The sequence below is a fragment of the Staurois parvus genome, unplaced genomic scaffold (assembly GCF_062004578.1).
Source record: "Staurois parvus isolate SC_StPar_1 unplaced genomic scaffold, SC_StPar_1.0 ptg000166l, whole genome shotgun sequence".
NCBI lineage: Eukaryota > Metazoa > Chordata > Amphibia > Anura > Ranidae > Staurois > Staurois parvus.
This window is the reverse complement of record NW_028317962.1, coordinates 4,513,309-4,541,220: the sequence shown is the minus strand read 5'-3', so window position 1 is coordinate 4,541,220 and position 27,912 is coordinate 4,513,309. Positions and strand designations below refer to the sequence as shown.

At 40.9% G+C, this 27,912-nt stretch overlaps 1 protein-coding gene across 1 annotated transcript in view; it reads left to right on the top strand.

The window, feature by feature from the left end:
* PAPPA2 (pappalysin 2) overlaps window positions 1–27,912 on the top strand; it is a 312,074-nt gene that overhangs the window by 17,265 nt on the left and 266,897 nt on the right. Inside the window, exon 2 of the mRNA XM_089676331.1 lies at window positions 24,398–26,124. Coding sequence (XP_089532457.1) covers window positions 25,440–26,124 — 685 coding nt within the window. The 5' untranslated portion in view covers window positions 24,398–25,439. The remainder of the gene's footprint in view (window positions 1–24,397; window positions 26,125–27,912) is intronic.

Below are 27,912 nucleotides of genomic sequence, written 5' to 3'. Positions count from 1 at the left end.
AATTCTGTACAGTCACTCTGGTGACCCGGGCACCCTAGCCAAACAGGGCTGCTGTTAGACTGTTAACCTCCTCGGCGGTATGATTCTTTCCGATTTTTTGTGCTGAAAGCGGTACCATTTTTTTGCATGGAAATATGTAGTTTTTTATTGTAGGCTGTAATTTTTAGGAATAACTCACTGAAATCTGTACGAACAAGAGTCTATTAAACATCCCGGGTAGGATAAAATTTGAAACACGAAATCATAAATTATAATTTAATAAATAATAATAAAAAATAATAATATAATAATAATAAATTTAATTCAATAATATAATCAAACCAAAAACACTGAAATTTGAAATACAGAGGCAAATTCGCACATCGCTGAGCAAAGTCGCAAAATCGTTTTCAGTGTCTGATGACGAATTTCCCCACGAATCATTATCACTCAATTCTGCAAGTGGTTCTGATTTACTATCGCTGTTCTAAAACCGCTTTTGACGTAAAGGGACGCTTTTTGGACGCCGTGGACTTTTCTAAGTTTCCAGGCAGAAAGAACATTCAAAATGCAGGCAGGGCACAGGACAAAGCAGTAGGGACAAAATATATGTGAAATGCACTGAAACAGCAATGACAGCAAAAATGACATTTTTTAAAAATGTCAAATTTCCCGCCATCACAGGGACCGGAACACAGAAGCCGGATGCCGGCATCGGCAGAAGGAGATGGCCGGGGATGATGCAGGGGACACATCGCGGGAACGAAGGACAAGGTAAGTGCTGCAGGGACCCCCAGAGCAACGCCGCATGGTAAGCCCGAGTGTAGCTCGGGGTTACCGCTCTTGGTACAGAAATTTTACCCCGAGCTACACTCGGGATTACCGCTAAGGAGGTTAAACCACGGGACCCCATACAGCCAACCTGACAAGGCTCCCCCCAAAAAAACACAGTTTACTAGGCTTCAGTTATGAATGAACACGGTGAGTGATAGGTACCAATCACTCATTGTGTTCATTCAGAACAGAAGAGGATGGTAAATGTGACATTTACCGGACCCTTCCCCCACTCTCCATCCTGAATGTTCATATTGTGTGATTGCAGCTGCCGGTGGGAAGGAGCAGAGAGAAGCAGGCAGCACTGTGGGGTTGGGGGCACACAGGGGGGCCTGGGCAGCAGGGCGAAACATATGGTTCACAGGGAGGGGGGTGGGTGTGGTGGGGAGCAATTTCTGGAACCGATCTCCTGTATGGTTTTCTCTGCAGCAGCTGAAAGCTAGAACCCGGGAGAAGAGAAGAAGCCAGCTTTCAGCTGCTGCTGCTGCCATACAGGGGATCGGTTCTAGTATTTACCCCCACACCATGCTGATCACCCTCCTTGCCCACATCAAATTCACCCAGCTCCCTGGGCCCCCTTGCTGGCCTGGGCCCTGTACAGTAGGACTGGTGGTACCCCCCACAGCCCTGTAGCCAGATACAGACAGGTCTCTGATCTCCACTACAGCAGCAGCACAGCCCAGTCAACCTCCAGTCTACTAGTTGGACAATGATGAAGCAGCAGCAGATTCAGTTTACTCTGATTTTACCACCTGTCAGTGCATCCCCATTTACCACATGTGTATTTCAGCTAAATCTGATTGGCTTCTAGTGCTGACCTCCCTCTCTGAGTGCTGCCATGTACAGGATGAAAGAGACTTGATTCCAGGACGTTGCATGTGAACAAACATGTAAAGTATAGGTATAGCCAATTTCTTTTTTTTTTTTTTTTTATAGTTGTTTTGTTTGGATAGAGTGAGTAAGGGTGGAACCCCCTGTAAGTTTATTTTTTGCTGTCTGTGCTGGGGATTTTGATTTTGTACAGAGATTTTGTACAGAGATGCAACAGGAAGTGAGAGGAAATTGTCATCAGAACATGTTTCCATTCACCTCTTGTGAGCTCCTATCATTTTCCGTGCCACTGACAATGGTCACAGGACAAATAGAGAGGAGAATCTCCCCAGCAGAGCACACAGACAGTGTTCTGTCCTCACATCACCTTACCTTGTGGCACCTTGTGACATGCAGCCAAACTCACAAGTCATTCAGTAAGCCAAACTGTATGTAGAAGTCTCTCAGTGGGCAATCTTGATCAAACAATCAGTCAAGCATTCCTGGGGATGGGTTTTCCAGATGCAATATAGTCATTTCCCCCGTAAAGTTTTTTGCTTGCACAGTGCAGGTGAGAACTTTCTTAGATTGCTGGAAATTTGTGACTATAGCCATGTTGTACTTTCAAAGATGATGTGTGGAAAAAAAAGAAAAATAAATATTTTGCACATTTGCTATGTACCAACAAATTAACCACTTTCTGTCCAATTTTGAAGATTTTCACATATATTTTTGCTAGAAAATTATTTAGATTCCCCCAGACGTTATGTATTTTCTGAAAGCAGAGGCCCGGGAGAATATATATATATATATATATATATATATATATAAATATAATATATTTAAATGCATTTTACTGTACACAAACAATATTTTTAAGCCCAATTTTTGTAAAATATAAAATATTATGTTGCATCGAGTAAATAGATACCAAACATGTCAAGATTTAAAATTTTGTGAAGTGGTGAAAAACTACGATACCTAACATTCTCCTTAGGTGACACTTTAGAAGCCTTTTCAGATTACCAGTTTAGAGTTAAACATGAGCTTTGGCCCTAGAATGATTGATTTCACTCTGACATTTTCTGCTGTACCTCATTTATGGTACAATCATAATTTACATATGCGTGGGACCTACCTGGCTATTTGCATTGGTGCATGAGCATGGCTGAGGGGGCACTATTTATTTTTTAATTGTATTAATTATTTTATTTAAATTTATTTTTTTACATTTTTCTTTAACATTTTTAAATTAACTTTATTGCTATCACAAGGGATGTACAGCATCCCTTGTGATAGCTGGGGCAGTGACAGGTATTCTTTATTGAGAGATCCTGGGTCTGTAAGACCCCTAATCCCAAATTAGCATTTGATCTGTTTGATCAGATGTTTGCCTCTCTGTTAAGGGCCAGTAAATAAACAACCGAAACCAAAAGTGGAGAAATCCTTGTCTCATTTGGGATCATTAATCACAGAGGCAGTGGAGAAACAGATGGTCATTCTCCTGCTCTGTGCTCAACTGATCTGACTGTCTGCAGTGGTCCTGGGCTCCCCGGTGGAAAGGGAGAGTCCCGGAACAGTGCTGGCCCCCTTCCGTAGAAGGCTGTAGAGCCACTTGAATCACTTTCACCTGAAAGCCAGTCACCCAGTCACCATTTGTAAAAATTGATACCAGGATCATGGCTGCAGCTGATCCACGCCTATAAGGCCCTGTGAGGTCTTACCATAAAACTTAGTGAAATGATGGGGTACACAGTGTTTGTTACTGCCCTCTTCAATAAACCAACAATGTTCCCTGAACCTTTTTTCAATGTTCTGATAGCCCTGCCCATGTATAACAACCCACATAAGCAAGAAAGAGAGTATATTATCTATTGTGTAGAACAGTTGTAAAAAAAACAATGTAAAAAATCCTACCCTTGGCTGTAAATTGCTTCTGGGCATGTTGGACATGCTTACAAGTTAGGCATTTTGGGATTTTTTACACTAAACATACCTTTAAGTGAAAAGAAAATAAGTAATGGCCCAGCAGGTGATGTTTAATAGATCTGATTTTACTTGAGGCAACCTTTCTCTTAATATCTTAATAAATTATGTCCCATTTTACGGTGTTGGTCATGGAACTGTGTAACAAATGTGACAGTTGGGGTAACAGGAGTGGTGGATATTCTTTTGTCCCTGTTATTGATCAAATAAAAGGAATAAGCCTCTTCAACCAAGTTAGAGAGATATTCCTTGTCTAAGAACTTTTTCTTCAGAAGGGTGCTTTGTTGTATGTAGTTATCCACTCTGGTGCAATTATGTTTAAGCCAGCAAAATTGGCTATTTGGGATATTCTTACCCATCTAGGGTTATGGTAGCTAGTATAATATAGGAAAGAATTCTCAGCTGTGGGTTTGGTATAGTTTCTTGCGACAATGGTTTGGTCTGCATGTGTCAAGAAAGGCTAGGGAATAGTGTCACATACAAATGTAAACAACACATTATAACTAGAAAAGCTACAATTTCTGGGGAAATTGTGTGAAGTGTTCTTGCCTCTACCAGTAGTCTACAACTGGAGTGGGCGGAGTAACTGGGTGGAGTGGCTTGAGTAACTGTTGTGTGGTTGGAGTGGCTGGAGTAACTGTGAAAAGGTTGGACTGGGCAGAGAAACTTTATGGAGTGGGCAGAGTAACTGTGTGGAGTGTTTGGAGTGAGTAAAGATAGTAAACGTTACACTAACCTATTGATTGCTCAAATTTAAAAAGTGCATATGGCAAGCTTGATAGAGTGAGAAATGCAGTTCAACTTTTAATTATTTATATAGCACATTTAATTGCAATGTTGTTGCCCAAAGTGCTTCACAGTTACATTAAAACATACATTTATAAAAACATTAGCAGCATTAACACCTCAAATACTCTCTACTGTAGAAAACTTATTTTCAAACCTTTAACCAGAAGCCGGCCAAACAGTCACGAATTCAAAATCATATTTCAAATAGGGCAGAGAAGAGTGGTTAAAAACAAACTGCTCCAAATTGCTCACTTCACTGGCGTCTTCAAATGGTCATAGTTTTAAAAACTATAAATCCTAGAGCAAAGAGCTTTATATTGTGAGAATTACAAGACCCAGACCTACATTTTGATGCATAGTATGTCTCTAAAATATTAAAAATGAAGGCACAGTCGCAGTTTAGAAATTGCCCTTCAAATTTGAGGTGGCTAGAATGCAGTTTCAATGAATGTCAATGGGCGGCGTGAGTTGCAAACAAATGGTCATATTGTGAAAACTATCAGGACTATGGCTTAGCCATGGACATTTTTAGTGGCAGCAGGGATAGCTGAACATTTTGATATAAGATTTGTGTAGGTGGGCTTGAAAATGAGGGAGTGATGGCAGTTTAGAAATCATGTCCTGATTTTTCAGGTCACACTCTAGCTTTTGTCAGCTCCCACTCTAGTTTTGAACATTAAGCCATTCATTCCTATGGAACCAATTTCACCACAAAAACGCCGATATTTTGTGAACCATGCGGCGAAACGTTCCACAAAGTAATAGCACACCAATTGGGAACAACCCGCACGTTTCGGTATATTACTGTCTATGTAGTGTAAAAACTGTGGGAAGAGTTAGGGTGGTAAATTTGGCTATAATAATAAGCATATATATGTGAGATAACAGTAAGTGGTCTTGCCATGCAAGAACACTTAATTACAATGTTACACAAATTCTTTACAGAGAATTCATGGATATCCCAGATGATAACAACATTAGAAATGTAGCAACCATAAAAACTCTATGGGCAGCATAGGGGTTGTTGCTCCAAACAAATCTGGTTGACAACAGTCCCATAGTGAGATTGGCATAGCTGAGGGCAAAATTTGAAAAGCTGCCACTTATAATTCTTTATGGATTTAAGGACTTTATATGGACTATGATTGTTTTATGCTTAAATACACCCAGAGTATATTTACACTACACATAGCTGCACTTCATTTTGCCCCATTCCAGAATTATATTTTATTCTTAGCAGACTTGCTTCCAAGCCATTTGGTCAAGAGATCTATCTGTTCACTGCATGGGAATTTTAAGCCTCTGATAGCATTGGAAGGAAGATCACCAGCTCTGTAGTCTTCAAGACAATAACCAAATATTTCAAGTCCTTTTTTTTTTTAATTCAAACAACTTTTATTGTTAAGATAATAGAGAAAATGGAAAAATACTTTCAGAATCCACAATGACATTACTGCAACAGCAGGATTACACATAAATAGGACAACGTGGATACGCAGATCCCATAATGGACAGAATAACAGAAATAGTAAAAAAAACAGAGACCACAAGGATCCAAAACATTCTTGACAATACCTTGCTTTTTACTTTTTATTCATTCCCATCCAGATGTAAACAGAAATGGGGGAAAGGAACAAAGCCAAAAACATGCCTTCAAACAATAAAAAAAAACCCAACACATCAACAACCTCTGGTTCACCCAAGACGTCTCATCAGAAAGAATGGGAGGTGCACATGAACTCCCCAAAGGGGAGGAGTGGAGCCACACACCTGATATAAAATGTCACACTTGCAAAAGTCGGTCCACTATCATGAATGCTGCTGCCAGACTCATCCACCTTACTAACCGTTCTGTATCTGCCACCCCTCTCTGCCAATCCCTCCACTGGCTTCCCATTGCCCAACGGATAAAATTCAAAACATTAACAATAACATATAAAGCCATTTATAACTCTTCCCCAAATTACATCACCAATCTTGTCTCAAAAATATTACCCAAACCATCCTCTCCGCTCCTCACACGACCTCCTGCTCTCTAGCTCCCTTGTCTCCTCCTCCCATGCTCATCTCCAGGACTTCTCCAGAGCTTCACCCATCCTCTGGAACTCTCTACCCCAATTTATCAGACTATAGCCTACTCTGCTCACTTTTAGGCGATCTCTGAAAACCTCTCTCTTCAGGGAAGCCTATCCTGCCCTGAGCTAATAATGGAATCTTCTACTCCTCCTACCAGTCCATCCCCCACTACCTTTTGTACCACTAGCCTCTCTCCCTCCTAGATTGTAAGCTCCAAAGAGCAGAGCCCTCCTAACCCTCTTGTATTGAACTGTATTGTTGCTGTATTGTCTCCCGTTATATTGTAACGGCTGAGCAAACTGTTGGTGCTATATAAATTCTGTATAATAATAATAATTGAAACCAAATCTTTCCAGGACCAAAAACATGAAGGGCCACCTAAGACGATCAAATGCTTTTTGTGCATCCAGGCTTAACAGGAGAACGGGTGTCGAGGATTGATGGCCAAGGTCAATCAGATCAATAATCCTCCTCGTATTGTCTGCAGCGTGATGGGTTGGGACAAACCCTATCTGGTCTCGGTGCACAAGCCTGGAGATACAACCAGCCAACCTATTACCCAGGATTTTCATAAAGATCTTATAATCGGAATTTAATAGGGCTATAGGACGGTAATTATCCGGAAAAGAGAGTGATTCTTGTTCGGTTTAGGAATTACTAAGATGTAAGCACATGTAAAATTGTCATGGGGACGTACACCCATTAAAAGATCCTGAAACAAAAATAGCAGGTGAGGGTTCAGAATATCTGCAAAAGTCTTATAGTATGAGTAAGGCCTGGGAATATGTGCATGGGGAGATGTCTGATCACATCCATGAAGTCCTCAACAGAAATGTCAGCATTTAGGACCGTAATATCAGAAGGAGACAGGCTGGGAAGTCGCAATGGGTCAAAGGTGTTTAAAGCCTCCAACCGGAATGGAGAGTGCATATCTGGGCCTAAACAATTATAGTTTCTCATAAAATTCACCAAAAACAGTTGCCATTACATGTGGATAATATGTGGGCTTGCCATCTGGGTGAAAAAGGTGACCAGGTAGAGAAGAGGGCGTTTGTGATTTCAATTTGTTCACAAGCATACGATGGGGTTTATAGGAAAAATCATAAAATTTCTGTTTAGCCCAGGCCAGGGATTGGGCAGTTTTAGAAAGGTCAAGAGCTTTGATTTGATCTCGCAATTGGGTCACTGTCCGGAATTGCTCAATAGACGGATTATCCAGAAGTTGCCTGTCAGTTAGGGAAAGTTGATGTAGAAGAGACTGTTTGGAGTTCAGCGAAGCCTTCTTCAATCTGGCGCCCATAGAGATATAAAGGCCTCTGAAAACCATCTGATAAGCCTCCCATAGGGTTGAAGAGGAGGTCACAGAACCAATATTACATTGGAAGCATGCATCTAGTCCCTGGAAGAGTTCCTAGTGGAGAAAGCTTTCATTGAGGCGCCAGTGACATACTCTAGGGGGAGGAGGGAAAAAGAGGTTAAGTGTCAGATAGGTGTGATTTGACCAAGTTATAGGGCTAATTTCGGAAGAGATCATAAAGGGAAGCAAAGGGGCGGTGACAAAAAAGTGGCCTAGCTGGGAAAACATATGATGTGGAGTAGAGTAGTATGTGAACTGCTTATGAAGCAGATGCTGTATGCACCATGCATCAAAGAGACGGTGTTCCAGAATCAATTTATGGAAGGTTTGCGATGTGGAGCATTGTATTTTCAACTGAGTAGATGCAAAAAGGATCTTCCTGTCTTTATGGGGGGACATAACCATATTAAAATCACCTCCAATGACCATATGTGGGGTAGACAGTGAGCCCATTTTGCCTAATACCTGGAAGAGAAAAATCAGCTGGCCAGTGTTAGGTGCATACAGATTCAGAAGGACAAGTGGGGAGCCTTCATATAAACTTTCCAATAGTATATAATGACCCTGGGGGTCGATTCTGGAGAAGGAGACCCGTAGGGAGCAGTTTTTCCGAATTAGTTTAGCCACACCAGCCTTCCCAGAAAGATCAAAAGCGGAGAATGATTGTGGGAAATTCCTGGAGGCAAAGCGGAAAGAGCCGCCCTGCTTGAAGTGTGTTTCTTGAACAAATATGACATCTGCTCCCGAGGATCTAAGCTCCTTCAGAGTCATCCACCATTTTTGAATAGAGTTAAGACCTTTGACATTGTGACATCAGGTGTAAAGACCTCATAAAACAATCTTAAATAGATTTGCTGCATAATTAGAATAAACAGGAAAATTATCATCGATGTGGCAAGACAGGAAATAGAAAACCTAACAGTTAACAGGGCAACAAGCCCAAGATACAGAAATAAAGCACTGAAAAAAAAGCTGTGTGGGGTACGGCAAAAAGCAAAGACATCAACAAGGATTTTCCAGAGTCGTCGGGTCTAAAGGCCCAACATTCCAAGGGGCAACATGGCAGTTGGAGCATCGTGGCAATTGCCTACCTTAGACAAAAAGACAGCATGGTCATAAACACAGCTAAGCAATATACTTAAATAAAGTACATATGGGACTAAATAAACCCTAAGGGCGGAAACCCAGACCAGCAAGATCCTCAGGTGGGAAAGGTCGGCAGGTCAGGGAGTCTCGGGCATTGGGGCATGCGAGGAAACCGCTTTCTTGCTTGCTTGGTGGGGGTCCAGGTCTGTTGTGGAGCAGAGGTTGGTCTGGATGGAGTTGGAGGTAGCGGGAGCTGTTCGTCTGGAAGGGGAGGAAGTCCCAGTTGTTTGAAAAAAGAGTCTGCTTCATGAAAATCACGGAGAGTGACTTGAGCATTGTCCCTGGAAACCACAAGCTTAAAGGGGAACCCCCACCGGTAGGGACATGATGTTGCTGGAGATGAAGAGTAACCAGTTTCAGGGATCGTCGCTTCGCCAGGGTGATGGGGGAGAGATCACTGAACAACTGGAGCCAATCTCCTTTGAATTCCACCATGGATTTGTTACGTATGGCTGAAGGTAGGGCTTCTTTGCTGTCAAAGTATTGGAAGCGGACTATGACATCTCTAGGTCTGGTGCCCTCTGAGGGTTTCGGGCCAAGCAACCTACGAGCCTGGTCCAGCCGCCAATCCACCTCCTGGACTCCAGGGGCCATAGCGGAAAATAAGGATAACAGATAATGCTGGAGTCGGGAGTCAGAAACCATTTCAGCAATGCCACGTATACGGATGTTTTGGCGGAGTTCCCTATTCTCCAGATCTTCCTGTTGAAGTTGCAAATGGGACACAGATTGTTTCAGAGTGGTGTTGTCTTCCTCTAAAACATGAACATATTGTACCAGTTCATCAAATTTAGACTCTAGATGGTCTGTGCGGTCTCCTATCTGCGTGATCTCCCCCCTAAGCTCCTGAGCTAGCTTCCAACTTTAGCAGAGATAGAGGCAGTGATATTCCTAAATACCTGCAGTTTGTCCTCAAGAGCATCCACCGTCAGGGCAAGAGTCTCCGATGCAGTTGAGGGGTCTTCCACCATTTTGGCCGCCTCCAATCGTCTGGGGGAGTCCCTGGAGCCTCCGCCGCAAATTGAGATCCAGGCCTAGTCAGAAATCTCTCCAGGGCCGGAGGCGGCATGGATGGTTTGCAGTGCCCTATTTTGCCCATATTATTTGCAGAGCAATGTCGAGACCCGATGGAAGTCACTCCAGGGTCTCCAGCAGCAGCAGAAGCGGAGCAGGAGTTGAGGAAAGGCCGAGGCTCAGTGGAGCTCTCGGACTATGCGGCGGCCACCTTAGACCATCGCGCATACACCCCCCAATAACACTTTAATAACAGCTTCATTCATGGAGGGGGGAAAACCATTTCCATCCATAGCGGCATTCAGGGCATTGAGTAATGTCGGATTTCGAATGGCAATCCGTCTTATTACTGGGGGTGCCTGCCAAAGCTTCAGATAACTCCTCAACAGTAATTGACATCTCCAGTTCTCTTTGGTCAGTCTCCGATAAAACAGGAAAAGAGCAGGTGTCTAGAAACTGCAAAAGCTCAGAATGGTTGGCTACAGTTTTAGAAGTATACAGATCGTTATAAAAGTGATGAAAAACTCTCAGGATTTCTGCATGACTCGTGCAGATCACTCCATCAGCATCCTCAATCGTGTCCATAGTGTACACCCCTTGTTGTGACTTTGCCACAAGAGCAAAAAGGTGCCCCGTACTTTCCCCCTCCTCAAATTATTTTTGTTGCAAAGAATATTGCTTCTTATCTGCCACTTAAGTAAGCACTGATTCATAAAGGGCGTGGGTCTCTTTCCAGGAGGTGCAGTTATATGGGCTTGGGTCTTGGATCATCTGAACCTCCCGCTGTTGAACATCTAACCGTACCTTTTCCTCCCACTCCCTGGATCTACGCTTAACCGCTGAAATCTCCCAGATAATCGAGCCCCGCAGGAAAGCCTTCATCTCATCCCAAACCATTCCTGGCGGGGACAAGCCTTCATTCCGCTGCAAAAAGTCTGACAACTCCCCCAGAATCAACTCGAACTCCGGAAACAGTGTCAACCAAAATGGGTTCACCTTCCACAGCGGACGAGAGTGGGTATAACACACCTGTAGCTTGACCCAGAAAGGGGCATAGTCAGACAAGGCCCTGGGTTCATACGCAGCATCAAACACATACGTCAGGATAGTCATGTTCCCAAGGCCCAAATCTATGCGTGAAAGCCCATCATGAGTAGCAGAAAACATGAATAACATTTTGCTGTCATATACTTTATCCACCACACATCCCAGAGGCCCAGTTCCAACAATAAATTAGCAAATGGGGTAGGCTGAGAGGATAATTGTCTGCCCCTACCGCCCAAGGGCAATCTATCTAAGCTAGGGAGTAAGCAATTGTTATAATCACCCAATGCCAATAGGGGAACATCAGGATGATTGGCCATAAATTGAGCTAGGCATTTAATGACCTCTGAAGAGTAGGGCGGGGGGATATATACCGCAGCCACTATGCAGCGAAACCCATTCAAAGTACACAGTAGGAAAATATACCTGCCCTCCGCATCAATCCACTCCTGCACATGAACAAATTGAATAGAGTTAGAGATGAGGATACACACACCTCTAGAAAACGTGGAGTGGAAAGAATGATATTGTATGGGAAAAAAACAAGAGTGGAGGGTACCGACAATGTCAGATTTCAAATGGGTTTCCTGCAAACATACTACAGACGGTTTTAAATGTTTAAGTACATGGAAGACAGCACCCCATTTTGTTTTGTCACCCAGGCCCTTTACATTCCAGGATAAAAAAAAATTCTTTATGGGAGACAGACATAATACATATGGATACAATAGGAAAGATAACTCAATCATGGACAGATATATCGCCCCCGAGGGGAGCAATGAGCAGATAGGCAGTAAGAGGGACCCAGATCACATGCGTCAGGGTGACCAGGAGGACAGCTGCAGGAAGCAGGGAAGATAAACCCAGCAACATGCACTCCACTAAACGCAGACATTCCAGGTGAACCATAAACAAAACAAGGGAAAATACTGAAATTATTAGATATAGGCCAACAGAGCCATAATCATATTAACCAAAGACACTGGCAGGAGGCCAAAAGGTTCCCTCAGGACCAAAAACAGATTGGGGCTTACACAATGTCTTGTGGACAAGCATACAGAAGGTAAATGTAAGGAAAGCCCAAGAGGGGAGGAGCCCCAACTTAAGTGGGAAAAAAAATCAGATACAAAAGAGGGAAGGAAATGTGAGAGCAATACCCCACTGTTCTGTTAAGCTGAGTTTAAGGCACTAAGGATCAACCAGGTCCCCAAAGTCAGGTTCCAGGGGAGTTTGCCAGGCTATGTTCTGCTCCATCCAACCACTGCAAGGCTGCATTAGGATTATAAAAAAAGTGAGAAAGTGTCATCCGTAAGCACGTGAAGTTGCAGCATGGCATATTGAAGGCCCAATGCCCAAAGACGTTTCATAACATCCAGGAATTTTGCGCATTGCTTTTGAACTTTCATGGAAAAATCTGCAAATAAGGATACTTGAACATTGTCAACTGACAGGTTACCCTTGCTTCTGGCCTTGGAGAGAATGGTATCTCTCAGCAATTGAGGAGTCTGAACAAAAAGGGTCGAGGAGGAGCACCGACCGGAGGAGCATGTGCTGGGACTCTGTGTGCAAGTTCTACTGGAAACATGGGGTTAATGTATGACTGCCAAAGGTAGAGGTCAGCTACGCTTCAATAAAGGCTACAGGATTTTTACCCTCAGCACGCTCCGGGATACCCGCTGCGCACACATTGTTGCAGCATAACCGATTTTCCAAATCTTCCAATCTAGACGCATTAGTAGTAGCAATCGATTGCACATATCGCACGTTCCTATGTAATGGTTGTCAATCATCTTCCAGGGTACTCACTCTCCCCTTCAAGGCTGCAGTGCGATGCTGCAGTGTCTGCATATCTTGACGCACCAGGGTGAATTCCATCCTCATCCCCTTCACCTCCCCAGTAAGAACCGCTACAGATGAGGTGCATGTAGATACTGCAGAGAGAATGTCTCTAAGGGTGGGTTCAGGATGATTTTCAATGGAAACAGCAGCCTGTGTCCCATGAGACTGGGATGGAGGGATACTCACTGCGGGACTGCAGGATGGGATCTCACGGATTGCCAGTGCAAGAGGGATCTGTGTACAGCCTGCACAGTCTAAGTCCGGATCAGTAGCAGAGTCCAAAAGTTGTTTCTGGGAAGTTTCCCTGGTGAGCAGCCTGGCAAAGAACTTTTGAGCAGCCTCCATCTGCTTCTCCTTGGATGCATGGATCGGGGTATCGCCATCTTGCTCAGCCGACTCAGGCAAGGCCCGAATTTCTTTCCCCCTTTTAGCCATCTCGGATCAGGATAACCGGGGCATGAAGTGACAGCAGGGGGTCGGAGCACAGAGCACACCCTGGGGACCTAAGATGCAGTTGTAGCTGGAGAACGAGGTGCCAATCAGGTTAATTAACAGGATGCAGAGCAGAGCTCACCAATCACACGTCCTACTGCATGCAAAGCTGGCCATGCCCCCATTTCAAGTCTTTTAGTGACTAGGTCACATCATGCAATTAACTTGGCAAAGTCTTGTTTAGAATAATTAGTGTTTAGACAAGCTGGCTGTGTATTACTAGGTTGAATAGGTGGTGTGTAATTTTAGGAGTCTCTGGGTTTGAGACAACCTATGTTGTACTGTTTTGGTGTAAAAGCTGATCCTATAGGATAATTTGTAGATGCAGTAACCTTGAACGTGGGAAGTGTGTCATGAGAGGCATCAGCTTGTTTTGAGTTCTTTTATTTGCAGAAATGAGGGTCTCATCTTTGGTGGCTGCTGCTTCTTTGACATTGGCAAGTCTCTATAGGATTCTAGAAAGGTTTTCTGCATTTCCAGTGAAGACTGTGCTGTGTTTTCTCAGTAAGCAAGCATGATTTCTGCTGTAGTGCCATATGCAGGTGATTGTGCTGAGAGGGTGGCAGGCCTTCCAGTAGTCAATATACCATATCCAAATTGCTGGGTATCCACTGTTTTACTGTTCTGCCCCCACTACATGTTACCCTGTAGCCTATGTCCAGCTTGACATGCAGCTGAACCATTCTACGCTTCAAAAAGCCATATTATGTGTGGAAGTCTCAGAACATTTATAGGAAGGACAGGGTGGATTGAAACTGGGGACAAACAATAGAAATGCATATAATAAAATACATGAAACATAAAATAAACAGCATCTCTGAACTGATAAAGTGTGTGGTAGATTCTGTGTAAATGAGAGTCCATGTGCTCACCAGCAAGGCTGCCACTGAGGAATAGGTTCTTCACATATGTTCCTCAAAATGGAGTCTGGGCTTCCCAGAATCCATCTGTTTGCTTCCCATAAGAATGAGGGATGATGGGAGTATGAAAGCCTTACAGATGCCAAAATACCGCTAAAACAGTCTATGGATGGATGTGAAGCAGTGTTGCCTGACCACTAGATGGAGCTCAAAGCAAAAACAATAGAAACAACAATAAATCTAATGAAGTTCTATACTGTTGACATTACAGACAACAAAAGAAACTTGATAGAGGGACTAAACCTTTCCTGTTCTAACTAAAACAGTTTGTCTATACATACTTTATACTTCAATTACTTTTTAATGAGCACATACTAATATAATACTGGTATGCAATGGATTCATGCAAACCTGACATAAGGCAGTGTTAGATACCAGTTTCATGCTCTCATGCCGACTATCCTATCTGACCAAAGCATATTAGAAAGACTACAGCAGGTTTTATGGACCACAATGTTTTCCACTGATGATCATACTAAGTTGATGCAGAGACCATTTTCATGTTGTGATTTTTTTATTAAAAATCACTGTCCTGAAAGGCATGCATAAGACCTTACCTAATGTAGGATCACACTAACTCTCTCTATAAAGAGTTAGTCCAAAATACAAGCTCATACTCCAGAGAACTTTGTAGGATTCAATGGAACAGCAGTCCCAGCTGGGAAGGTATCAGTATAAGACTAGGACAAGGGCTAGGGGCTAGAACTTATTCAATGGGGCAACTAAAAGAGTAAATATTATGCGATGAAAAACATGACATCTGCAGAGTGTAACTTCAGCTCTCTGCCCCCTGTTTTCTGACAGCTCAGAGAAGCTGTATACATTTTTCACTTTGAACAGCTGTAGAGAAGACTGTGGTAAAATGTATGTAGGAGGATTTGTTTAATCTCTGTCTATCACCTGAGGCCAGTCACTTCACTTGGTATATGGAAGGGTTTACAACCACTTTAAGCAGCAACTTTGCATCTTTTCCTCAGTGAGCAGTTCTGTACTTGGAGCTTCAGGTGAAAGGCACCCCCTCTTCATCTGAGCTTACACTGGCAGGTTTCTTTCAGCAAGTCTCCCTAAGTTCAGCTTCCTTCAGCCCCTAATTCATAACACCTGCTAAGACCCAGCAGCAGCAACGTTTCTGGAATACACACATGGTCCCCCTCCCGGGGAGGGGGGGAATATTTATATCTTCTCCCCTTGCACACCTTCAGGGTCAGCCTCCCAGGGATTGGCTGGGGTCAGATAACTATTTATAATCGAAGGACTGACCCTCCCACACTATTGCTCGAATATTCTTCCAGCAGTAGGTAGAAGTGATCCATCACCAGGTTTAAGGGAGGCCTGAACAGAACAAAAATATGAATTACAGCTGAGCTGGCTACATCAGAGCTACAGTTGTTCTCAAAAGTTTGCATACCCTGGTAGATATCATTACATTTTGGCATTTATATTGAAAATTTGACTGATCATGCCAAAAAACTGTCTTTTACTTAAAGATAGTGATCATATGAAGCCATTTAAAAAATACACCGTCTTTTTCCAGAGCACCCTATAATTTATTCTGAGGTTACCTGTGGGTTTTTCTTTGTATCCTGAACAATTATTTTGGCAGTTGTGGATGCAATCCTTCTTGGTCTATCTGACCTTGGCTTGGGATCAAGAGATCCCTGAACCTTCCACTTCTTAACAAGTGCTTGAGCAGTACTGACTGGCATATTCAAGGCTTTTGGTATCTTTTTATATCCCTTTCCATCTTTATAAAATTCCATTACTTTGTTGTGCAGGTCTTTTGACAGTTCTTTTCTGCTCCACTTGGCTCAGTATGTAGCCTGCTGAGTGAATCCACCTGAGAGCTAACAAACTGACTATTTTCTATACACAGACACTAAATGCAATGTAAAAAGTCACAAATGTGAGAAATTAACCTTTAATTGCAATTTTAACCTGTGTGTGTCACCTTGTGTGTCTGTACCAAACCCAAACATTAAAGGATATGTAAACTTTTGATAAGGGTCATTTGGGTGATTTCTGTTATCAATATGATCTAAAAAGAAGCCAAACAACTATGTGATAATAAATGGCTTCTTATGATTACTAACCTTAAAACAAAAGACAGCTTAGCAAGATCAGTCATATTTTCAATATAAATGCCAGAATTTCATGATTTCTGTCAGGGTATGCAAACTTTTGAGCACAGCTGTATGTACAAAATTTATCCAGCTCAGGGAAGGGGCGCTACATTAGGAAACTGAATATAACAACCTGGACACTATACCAACCTGAAACAAAAAAAAAATTAATTAAATGAAAAAAGAATTAAAAAGGAAAAAGAAGAAAACAAATACAGTACAATATGTAATACAGTCTATGATATAAAAATAATGGAAAACATATATTAAGTAACCTGCATGGCAAGCCTAACTGAAAGCAATAGTTCCAAATACTGAATGAGAACAAAGCACGTTAAATGGGGCATCCATCTTACTTTCAAGAAGGCCACAAACCATAAACATTATAAAAAAAAAACGCTCAACATATATAAAAAAGGAAACATAACAACAAGATAAAAAAAAAATAATCAAAATAACCAGGAAATGTTGATCAACATGAGAGAAAAACTAAGGGAGAAAAAAGGAATCAAAGGATGGGGGGGGGGGGGGGGGAGAAGTATAGTAAGCCAGTCAAGAAATATTTTCTAATCAAGATAGAATATTGAAGACTAGAATCCATACAGGATCATGACCTCAAAGCCACCTGTATACTATGTAACATGGCACATAAACTGAGGAATGGCAAATCAACTGAACATCTGTCCAATAAGAAGCACAGGAGCCACTGTCTGCAAAGTGTGAATCCAAAAAATTCCCATTAAAGAAGAATTTGATTGCTATCACAGCTCCAACTTGAACATCGAACACGATTAATGACTATGCCTCTAAGCTCATGTATCTGATGCTCGACTTGCACAAACTTTATTGCAACCAGTTAATCCCAACTGATTTTTTTTTGCAGATGGTGGCACTTATGTGCCACCCTAATGTTACTCCTGTACTTCTGGAAACAGTATGTAAATGGTTCTGTGTGTTTTCCAATATATAACTATTAAGCATATGGTTATATAGTCATACAGGGGTACCAAGATATGACTGCCTAAACCTTGATTGGGCCACCACCATGCTTTACCGTTGGCACAAGGCAGTCCTGGTCGTAAGTTTGGGACAGTGTTCACCACTGTGGTTGGGAACAGTGTGATGCTCGATTCATCGGACTATATTAATCTTCCATTGATCGATAGTCCACGATTTATGGGTGTTGCACTACTCACTGCATCTATAGCAACATGTGCTGCTCCATGATTAGTAGTTGCACTACTCTCTCCTCTTTTGAGTGTTAATATTGGTCACTAGTGGATTGACAATTGCAGCTCGCCTGTGTGCATGTTTTGCTTATAGAGTTTTCTCCACATAGTTTTTGTGGACACGGCTTTGGAAGATTGAGCTCTGCAGTCACTTTTGCAGAAGTTGTTTTCTTATACTGGGTCACAATCCTACACAATGTCCTTTTGGTCAGTTGATCATGTCGATCGAGCTCATGCTTATCAGACGATGTGTTCCCAGAAATTGTATGTGCCATCATAACCTTTGCTACTGTACCTCCCAACAATTGGCAACTTCAGTCACATAAGCACAAACAATTTGCCCACTTTGAAGCTCTGTAAGCACTGACATGACTCTGTTTTACTGACAGCACTCTCAGTGAATGATGAACGTGAGGCTTCCCACCTGTTAGCTAGGTGTCTCTTCACACATCGGAAGCAAAAGAATGTTACATCAATTCTGCTTTTAACACGAAACATATTTTTGTCAAACCCCTGCAAATTGCATATAGTAAGTATCCCAGTTATAGTATTCCCTTATATACGTAGATACATAGATATATAGATAGTGCTCAGGTGGGGATGATTGAACACTGGTCCACAAATCATGGAGCAGCACATATTGCATCTATATCACTTAAAGCAGCCTTATTTATGTGAGATCCAGAACTGATTTCTCAGATATATATACAGTCAGGTCCATAAATATTGGGACATCGACACAATTCTAAAATTTTTGGCTCTATACACCACCACAATGGATTTGAAATGAAAGGAACAAGATGTGCTTTAACTGCAGACTGTCAGCTTTAATTTGAGGGCATTTACATCCAAATCAGGTGAACGGTGTAGGAATTACAAAAGTTTGCATATGTGCCTCCCACTTGTTAAGGGACCAAAAGTAATGGGACAGAATAATAATCATAAATCAAACTTTCACTTTTTAATACTTGGTTGCAAATCCTTTGCAGTCAATTACAGCCTGAAGTCTGGAACGCATAGACATCACCAAACGTTGGGTTTCATCCCTGGTGATGCTCTGCCAGGCCTCTACTGCAACTGTCTTCAGTTCCTGCTTGTTCTTGGGGCATTTTCCCTTCAGTTTTGTCTTCAGCAAGTGAAATGCATGCTCAATCGGATTCAGGTCAGGTGATTGACTTGGCCATTGCATAACATTCCACTTCTTTCCCTTAAAAAACTCTTTGGTTGCCTTTGCAGTATGCTTTGGGTTATTGTTCATCTGCACTGTGAAGCGGCTTCCAATGAGTTGTGAAGCCTTTGGCTGAATATGAGCAGATAATATTCCCGAAACACTTCAGAATTCATCCTGCTGCTTTTGTCAGCAGTCACATCATCAATAAATACAAGAGAACCAGTTCCATTGGCAGCCATACATGCCCACGCCATGACACTACCACCACCATGCTTCACTGATGAGGTGGTATGCTTAGGATCATGAGCAGTTCCTTTCCTTCTCCATACTCTTCTCTTCCCATCACTCTGGTACAAGTTGATCTTGGTCTCATCTGTCCATAGGATGCTGTTCCAGAACTGGGAAGGCTTTTGTAGATGTCGTTTGGCAAACTCTAATCTGTCGTTCCTGTTTTTGAGGCTCACCAATGGTTTACATCTTGTGGTGAACCCTCTGTATTCACTCTGGTGAAGTCTTCTCTTGATTGTTGACTTTGACACACATACACCTACCTCCTAGAGAGTGTTCTTGATTTGGCCAACTGTTGTGAAGGGTGTTTTCTTCACCAGGGAAAGAATTCTTCAGTCAACCACCACAGTTGTTTTCCGTGGTCTTCCGGGTCTTTTGGTGTTGCTGAGCTCACCGGTGCATTCCTTCTTTTTAAGAATGTTCCAAACAGTTGTTTTGGCCACGCCTAATGTTTTTGCTATCTCTCTGATGGGTTTGTTTTGTTTTTTCAGCCTAATGATGGCTTGCTTCACTGATAGTGACAGCTCTTTGGATCTCATCTTGAGAGTTGACAGCAACAGATTCCAAATGCAAATAGCACATTTGAAATGAACTCTGGACCTTTTATCTGTTCATTGTAATTGGGATAATGAGGGAATAACACACACCTGTGTGGAACAGCTGAGAAGCCAATTGTCCCATTACTTTTGGTTCCTTTAACAAGTGGGAGGCACATATGCAAACTGTTGTAATTCCTACTCCGTTCACCTGATTTGGATGTAAATACCCTCATATTAAAGCTGACAGTCTGCAGTTAAAGCACATCTTGTTTGTTTCATTTCAAATCCATTGTGGTGATGTATAGAGCCAAAAATGTTAGAATTGTGTCGATGTCCCAATATTTATGGACCTGACTGTATGTTGGCTCTAACAGGGAGATTTTTCAAATGTTGACTACAGATGTACAGTTGTGTTTAAAATAATAGCAGTCAGACATCACTAACCTGATAAATCACTGTTTTTGGTAGAAATGATATTTCCTCATGGCAAATAATTTACTAGCAGGTGTAGTAGAGTAATAGAAATCCAACAGACCCCACAGTCATGACATGCATGCTGCTGATTCTGTGTAATTGAATCACTAATTGAAAGGGGCATGTTCAAAATAATAGCAGTGTGGAGTTCTATTAGTGAGGTCATTCATTCTTTGAAAAACAGGTGGCAATTATTGCCCTTATTTAAGGAAGGAAGGCAGCAAATGTTGTACATGCTGGTTACAGTGCATTTCTCTCTGAAATTCTGAGGAAAATGGGTCGTTCCAGACATTGTTCAGAAGAACAGCGTACCTTGATTAAAAAGTTGATTGGAGAGGGGAAAACATATAAAGAAGTGCAGAAAATGATAGGCTGCTCAGCTAAAATGATCACAAATGCTTTAAAATGGCAACCAAAACCTGAAAGACGTGGAAGAAAGCAAAAAACTACCATTCTAATGGATAGAAGAATAGCCAAAATGGCAAGGACTCAGCCAACAATCAGCTCCAGGAAGTTGAAAGAAGGTCTAAAGTTACCTGTGAGTACTGTTACAATTAGAAGACGCCTATGTGAAGCCAAGCTATATGCAAGAAGCCCCCGCAAAGTCCCACTGTTGAAAAAAAGACATGTGCTGAAGAGGTTACAATTTGCCAAAGAGCACATTGACTGGCCTAAAGAGAAATGGCGCAACATTTTGTGGACTGATGAAAGTAAGATTGTTCTTTTTGGGTCTAGTGGCCGGAGACAGTTTGTCAGACGACCCCCAAACACTGAATTCAAGCCACAGTACACTGTGAAGACAGTGAAGCATGGTGGTGCAAGCATCATGATATGGGGATGTTTCTCATACTACGGTGTTGGGCCTATTTATTGCATACCAGGGATCATGGATCAGTTTGAATACATCAGAATACTTGAAGAGGTCATGCTGCCTTATGCTGAAGAGGAAATGCCCTTGAAATGGGTGTTCCAACAAGACAACGACCCCAAACACACCAGTAAACGTGCAATATCTTGGTTCCAGACCAACAAGATTGACGTTATGGAGTGGCCAGCCCAATCCCCGGATCTTAGAAAACTTGTGGGATGACATCAAAAATGCAGTTTCTGAGGCAAAACCAAGAAATAGAGAAGAACTGTGGAATGTAGTCCAATCATCCTGGGCTGGAATACCTGTTCACAGGTGCCAGAAGTTGGTTGACTCCATGCAACACAGATGTACAGCAGTTCTCAGAAACAGTGCTTATACAACTAAATATTAATTAATTAAAGGAAAGCAAAATCTTCAAACATTTTTCAGCTTATATAGTGAATATTTGAGTTTGTAAAGAAAAATACACACACTGCTATTTTTTTGAACAGTCTACTATTTACTTTTCTTCAATTTTTTTAAGAGGAACAACACAAATTTGATATATTTTTCTTCATGTTTTGATTTGGAATAGAATGTGTAGTGTTCCCAATGCATTTGTGTGTATGGAAATAAAAGCTGTTAGAAGGATTTTGAGCTTTATTCACTTTTTTCAACACACTGCTATTATTTAGAACACAACTGTATATATGAAGTGGAGGTCTCTTAACCTCAGGATGAGGGTTGCTACCACTCTGTAAAATATGATGGAAATGGTTTCTCACCTCAATCCAAGGGGAAATTTTATTTTTTTAAAGATGGGTCCCTCATTTGTTTAACCATTAGCCGCCCGGCCAATGGCCGTTTGGCGGCTTCAAATGTGCTCCTGTATTCCGGGTGCATGCCATTTGGCGTGCTCCCGCACATGCGCGGTTTGCGCGGTTGCAGAGCGACGCAGCAGTGCGATCTGTCACCGCCCGTGCACCTCGGACACGGCCGATGACAGATCCGAGTTGCCGGTACCACCGTTGCCGGTACCATGTGACCTGCTGTGACCAATCACAGCAGGTCACATGACAGTTGTATACAATGGATGGCTTCATTCATGATGCCATCCATTGTATACTAGTGCCTAGCTGTGAATGGCCACAGCTAATCACATGCACATGTCATGTGATTAGCTGTGACCAAATCACAGCTAAGCACAAAAAAAAAAAAAAAAAGCTGAATGAATCGATTTCATTCAGGTAAATGCTTGCTTATAGCAAAGTAATTCTTTGCTATAAGCAAATTGTGTAAAAAAAATAAAAATAAAAATACTGATCACTTCCCCAAAGTAGTACAATGTTACTATGGTAACATTGTACTATTTTGGTCATAGTAAAATATGAAATTTTTTTTTTTAAAAAAATAAAAAAAAATGTAATAAAAAATTAAATATAATAATAAAAAAAAAATTAAAAAAAAATATATTTTTTTTTTTCATACTGTCACCAGTCAGTGTCACTGTTCACCGCCATGCCAGTTATATGATGACGCTGTACTGCACTGGTGACAGTATGTAAAAAAAAAATAGTGAAAATAATTTTTTTAATTTTTTCGTTTTCCGAAAAATTATGACAAAAAAATACAACTTCAAAAAACTCGCCATGCCTCTTATGAAGTACGCCGGACTGTCTACTCTGCAAAAAGTGGTCATTTGGGGGATATCTGTACTGTTCTGACATTCTTGGACCTCAAGATATTAGATTGGCTGTCAGTACTTCAGGATTGATCAATATTCAGATCTATACCATAGTTTGTGAACTCTATAACTTTCCTACAAACTAAAAAATACATCCTAATTTGGGTTATTTTCACCAAAGACATGTAGCAGAATACATCTCGGCCTAAATTTATGAAGAACAATTATTTATTTGTAAACTTTTATAACAGAAACAAAGAAAAATGTGTTTTTTTTTCCAAAATTTTTGGTCTTTTTTTGTTAATTTAGCAAAAAATAAAAACCCCAGCGGTGATTAAATACCACCAAAAGAAAGCTCTAGTTGTGTGAAGAAAATGATAAAATTTTAGTTTGGGTACAATGTTGTATGACCGCGCAATTGTCATTCAAAGTGTGAGAGTGCTGAAACCTGAAAAATGGCCTGGGCAGGAAGGTGTAAAATTGCACGGTATTGAAACGGTTAAAGGTTCTAAAAAAATTTGGAGCAAAAATCTCCCAGGCTTGTATGAGTGCCTTGTGAACAACGACTATTGGGTACCCCAACTCAAGAAATGTATTGCCCTGATCTCAATATGTGTATTTTGATCATCTTCATTAGAACAGATTCAAAACATTCTCTGAAATTGTGAAACTGGAAGATTGCGCAATATATAATGGGGATAGGCACTCGAAATGTGTAGCGCATTGTGGTTGGTAGGTTTGAAAGTAGATTTGTGACCAGACATCCATCTTCCCCAACTGTGACATTTTTTTTTTTATTTTTTTTTAAGTTGGTTTTTTGTTTGACTTCTTTCTATAGACATATGTTTTGTCTAGTTCCAAGTCATTGTATTTGAAATCTTATTTCCAGTTTCCCCAGTAATGTAATTTCCTGTATTTGAAAGGGATACACAAGGGAATATACCCAGGACATGCACGATAGTGCCTTCCTATCAAGAAATGTTACTGTTACCCAGATTGTATGGTGCTTTAGAGCCGTGTCATACTGGCGATTTATTTGTATCAATTTTTTTTATTTTTTGAGCCATTTCTTGCTAAGGAAATTATAGCTATTTATTTATCTATGGAATTGCTAACTCATCAAAGCTCAGTCTCTTAGCAATGTTGAGTTTGTACGTTTCATGTCAGGGACCAGCTCGCAAGCAACAATTATTTTGCATTCCCTTCTATGGCTTAGGTACAAACCACTGAAGAGAAATTTGTAGCAGCAAATGCTATGTAATGACTTAGTACATGTCTAGCTTGTAGCTGCGATAAATTGCTTCTTAACGACAAATCAAAAGCAACTATAGTAATTAAGTAGCTAGCTAAAAATAGTTAATTGCTACCCATAGTAATTTGTAGCAATGCTTAATGTAGCTGTTACAAAATCACCCATTTGACAGGGACCTTACTCTACAATGAATCCCCCCACAGATAACAATAAAACCCAAAACAGGCCCAAATGTTTTCTGATAAAACCAAAACTAAATAGTGTTTTAGCTAACCAAAACTAAATCATGTTTTAAATAAGACTGTGCTTTAAAATCAGGTCAGTTAAAAGAACATTTCTGACTTTAACTGAGCTATTATACTATGCACATCACCACTGCTGTTTGCACTGTCTATCCAGTCTTTTTGTCCATCTTTTTAAGCTGAAAATTAAAACATTTTTATAATGTAGCTTTTACCTTATTTTTCTATACCTTACCATGGTTTTTCCTTTTATTTTTCATAGGAACTAACAGAACAAAAGAATTACCTGAGAATATTCAGTGTTGGACTAGCAGGAGACAATGTCAAGTCTCAAATGCCTCCAAACCAGCCTATCCTCTCCTGGTGTTTTCCAGCTTTCATGAGTGGCAAAATCTAAAAAAGCATATATCTTAAAAGATCATATATCTTAAAAATCCACTATGCAGTCAACAATACATCACTTAGTTACACACTATTAGTTTGAATAATTATTACCTTTACAAGCAATTTTATTCACAGCCCTGTGTTTATTCCAAATTATACTCTTTCTAAAGTAATTATTTCCATTTTTCGTCTAGTCATCCAGTCTGTATCTCATGCATAAGGCCTTTTAACTACTGCTTTTCTACACCTGACTACATGCTAAGCTCCTAATATTGATTCATCTCCATCTGAAATAGCATCACACTTTCTAGTCACTGCACACTGGCCTTAAATACCAAAGAGTTTTAGGAAATGAAGAGGTAGGAAGTAGGTAAATTAATCTATAGAAGGGATATGCATGTGAAGTTTGCAGAGTAGAAATATAATCTTAGAAAACATATGTTAGGCATATGTTACATGTGTGTCAGTTTAACATCTGACTAGGGAACATGTGTTAGGAATCCACTGGGGGGCTGTAACATCCCATCTACAACAAACAAGAATCTTTATCCTATAGCCCCTCCACTACGTTCACAGACCAAGCTGCTAGTGTGGAAAAAAATATGAAAATGTAGAAAATAGAGAGGTGATGTGCCACTAAGTGCATGACAGACTTTGCACAGTACCAATACAATCTAATATTCATATCTAAATTAATAAAAAAATGTAAAGAGACGATAGGAACCAGATCCTTCTCAACAATATGGAGGACATACAGAAGTGTATTCATGTCAAGAAAATAAATGCAAACTTATTAGACAGACCATTAATATTCTACAAGAATAAGTTTTAATTTTTTTCCTGTTGAGACCAGTTTTCTGCATCTGCCTTCAACATTGCTCAATTATTGCATCAGGAAACTCTGGGAAGTGCAAGCCAAGATGCAATGCTTGGAGATACCATTTTTGACTCTGTTCCTCTTATCTTGTTGGGGAAGACCCTATAAAGAAGATTATATCCTTCAGCACAAACAAGAATTAGTACTGAAAGCTGAACATCTGAGGTTACTTTCAACAAAAGAGCCATGTAGGCTCAGTCCAAATAAGAGAACTGTAGTCGGCTTCTATCATCCACCTCAAGAAGTCTTCCAAGAGCAACGGTACATAGAAGACTTGGAATGCATGACACATGGATGCAGTGTAGAAAAACAAAAGAAAGAAAGATCCAATGATAATAACAAGGGTACAAGAGTTAAATTACGGAACACAAATGACTGGAATACAACATATAATTACAAACATCCTAAGCAGGTCTCAAAAACATTAAACAAAAAGTCTCCCAGAAGAAGCCCTAGGGCAGTAATGGAACGTAATGATTCACAAAAGGAAAATAGAAGGTTCCCCAGAGAATCTGAGTTAATCAACTTACAGAAATTTTTTTCAAATTCCTCAGTACCTTTTGTGCTGCGTCAGAAGAATCCCATTGATGGGGCCCTTTACTTTCAGAGTGCACACAGTCAGCTGGTCTTAAATCCAGAGGCTGAGCAGAAAATACCTCAAGAATCTTTCACTGTAGAACTGTGGGTGAACCCAGAAGGAGGTCAAAACGATCCAGCAGTCATAACAAGTAAGAATTCTTACAAAATAAAATTGTTTATTATTTTTATAGGAGTTGTTAATTTCATGGATGTAATTTGCTAAAGGGTGAAAAGTACCTTTTCACTTTTCTAATATGCCAATGCCATTTGGTTAACAAGAATTAAAAAAATAGATTAAGATTTGAGGTACATTGATACAGCATTCTACAGCCACTTTGGAATAATTCTTAAGAGCCAGAATGCACTTCTTAAGAGGGAAGTAACATTAGAGTCCACTGATAGCAATAAACATGTTTAAAAAGTTAGTTGCCAGCCCTAGGCTGTTTAGGCATTTTTTTCTACTTGTCTTCTGGCTTTGAATAGCAAATGCGGCTCTTTTTTTGGAAAACAAAAAGACAACAAAAAACAATAACTGTTATTACTAATGTATGGACTCTAAAATTGCAATTTCTGTTCTAATTTAATACAATTTAACCATTAAAGCAATGTTTTTGCAGGGTAGAACATGTACCATTGGTATCTCCTTTTTGTCACATTGCACAGTACTCCACTTGGCACAGTGTTTAGCACCCCGGTCACATCAAGCCCAACTTTAAAATCATGTGACTTGCAGTGAAGTCCCATGATTTCAAAGTTGGGGCACATGCCAATTTCAGGTGCGATTTGCAAGACATCTGACACAGATGTCTAAAGAGATTGCACCAAAAGTACTGCATGTACTACTTTAGAAATTGGTGTGGCTTTGACCAAGTCGGAACCGCACCAATAAAACTGCTGTAGTTGTGGACAATAGGGTGCGATTTGACATGTGATTTGCAAGTCGCATAGCATGCAAACTGCATTCCAAATCACACCCAGTGCGACCGGGTTCTAAGTATGTAATCACTGTGGCAAAAAATATCCTCTAGTGATGATTCCATTGCCTGACATTTAAAAGAAACACGTGGATTTAACATGTGGTCTAGAAATGTAAAAAATATTACAGTTGTCACCTAGCACTGTCCCCCGAGGATGTGAGAAACTTTTCAATGCTATGTAAGCTCCAGGTGGTAACCTTGTGCTTACGCCAGGCTTCTCTATGCTCCAGGGGGTCAAACAGAGCAGTGAGAGAGGGAAAGGAAGGTGCATCTGTGAAGCTGGGGAGGGTGGCAGTACTTTGCCATGCAAGGTAGATCTTCATTTTTAAGGGCCATTCCAAGTGCATTAGTCATATAGGAGTCTACTTAACAATGCTCTCACCAAAGATTAGCACATCTTTATAAATAGAATCTTATGGGATAAACATATGATTCTTTGGTAAAAGTTGTGTAACTCTTGGGTGAAAACATTGATTGATAGTCTACATACATTATTTATAGTTAGTAAATGGCCCCAGTTGTCATGTTAGATGTTGAAGATGTTCCACTATTCATCCAAGCAACATTCCTTAGCTCTACTGATTGATATAAGCTGGGGTATGTTCCTGACAACCGTTAGAGCTAAGAGAGGGACTTGGAGGAACTACTATTAGGTATTGCAGTTGATTATTACATTACTGTGATGTTACAATCTGCCTGTGGTGGTTGAAAAGCAAATGGCTGAAATATCATAGCAGGAGAAAATGCTGCCCCAGGCTTACTCCTGTCCTCCTGCAGACATTATGGGGTTTATTTACTAAAGCTGGAGAGTCCAAAATCAGACTCCCTTCTGCACAGAAACCAATCAGCTTCCATGTTTCATTGCCAAAGCTTCATTGAACAAGCTGAGGTTAGAAGCTGATTGGTTTCTATGCAGAAGGGAGTCTGATTTTGGACTCTCCAGCTTTAGTAAATAAACCC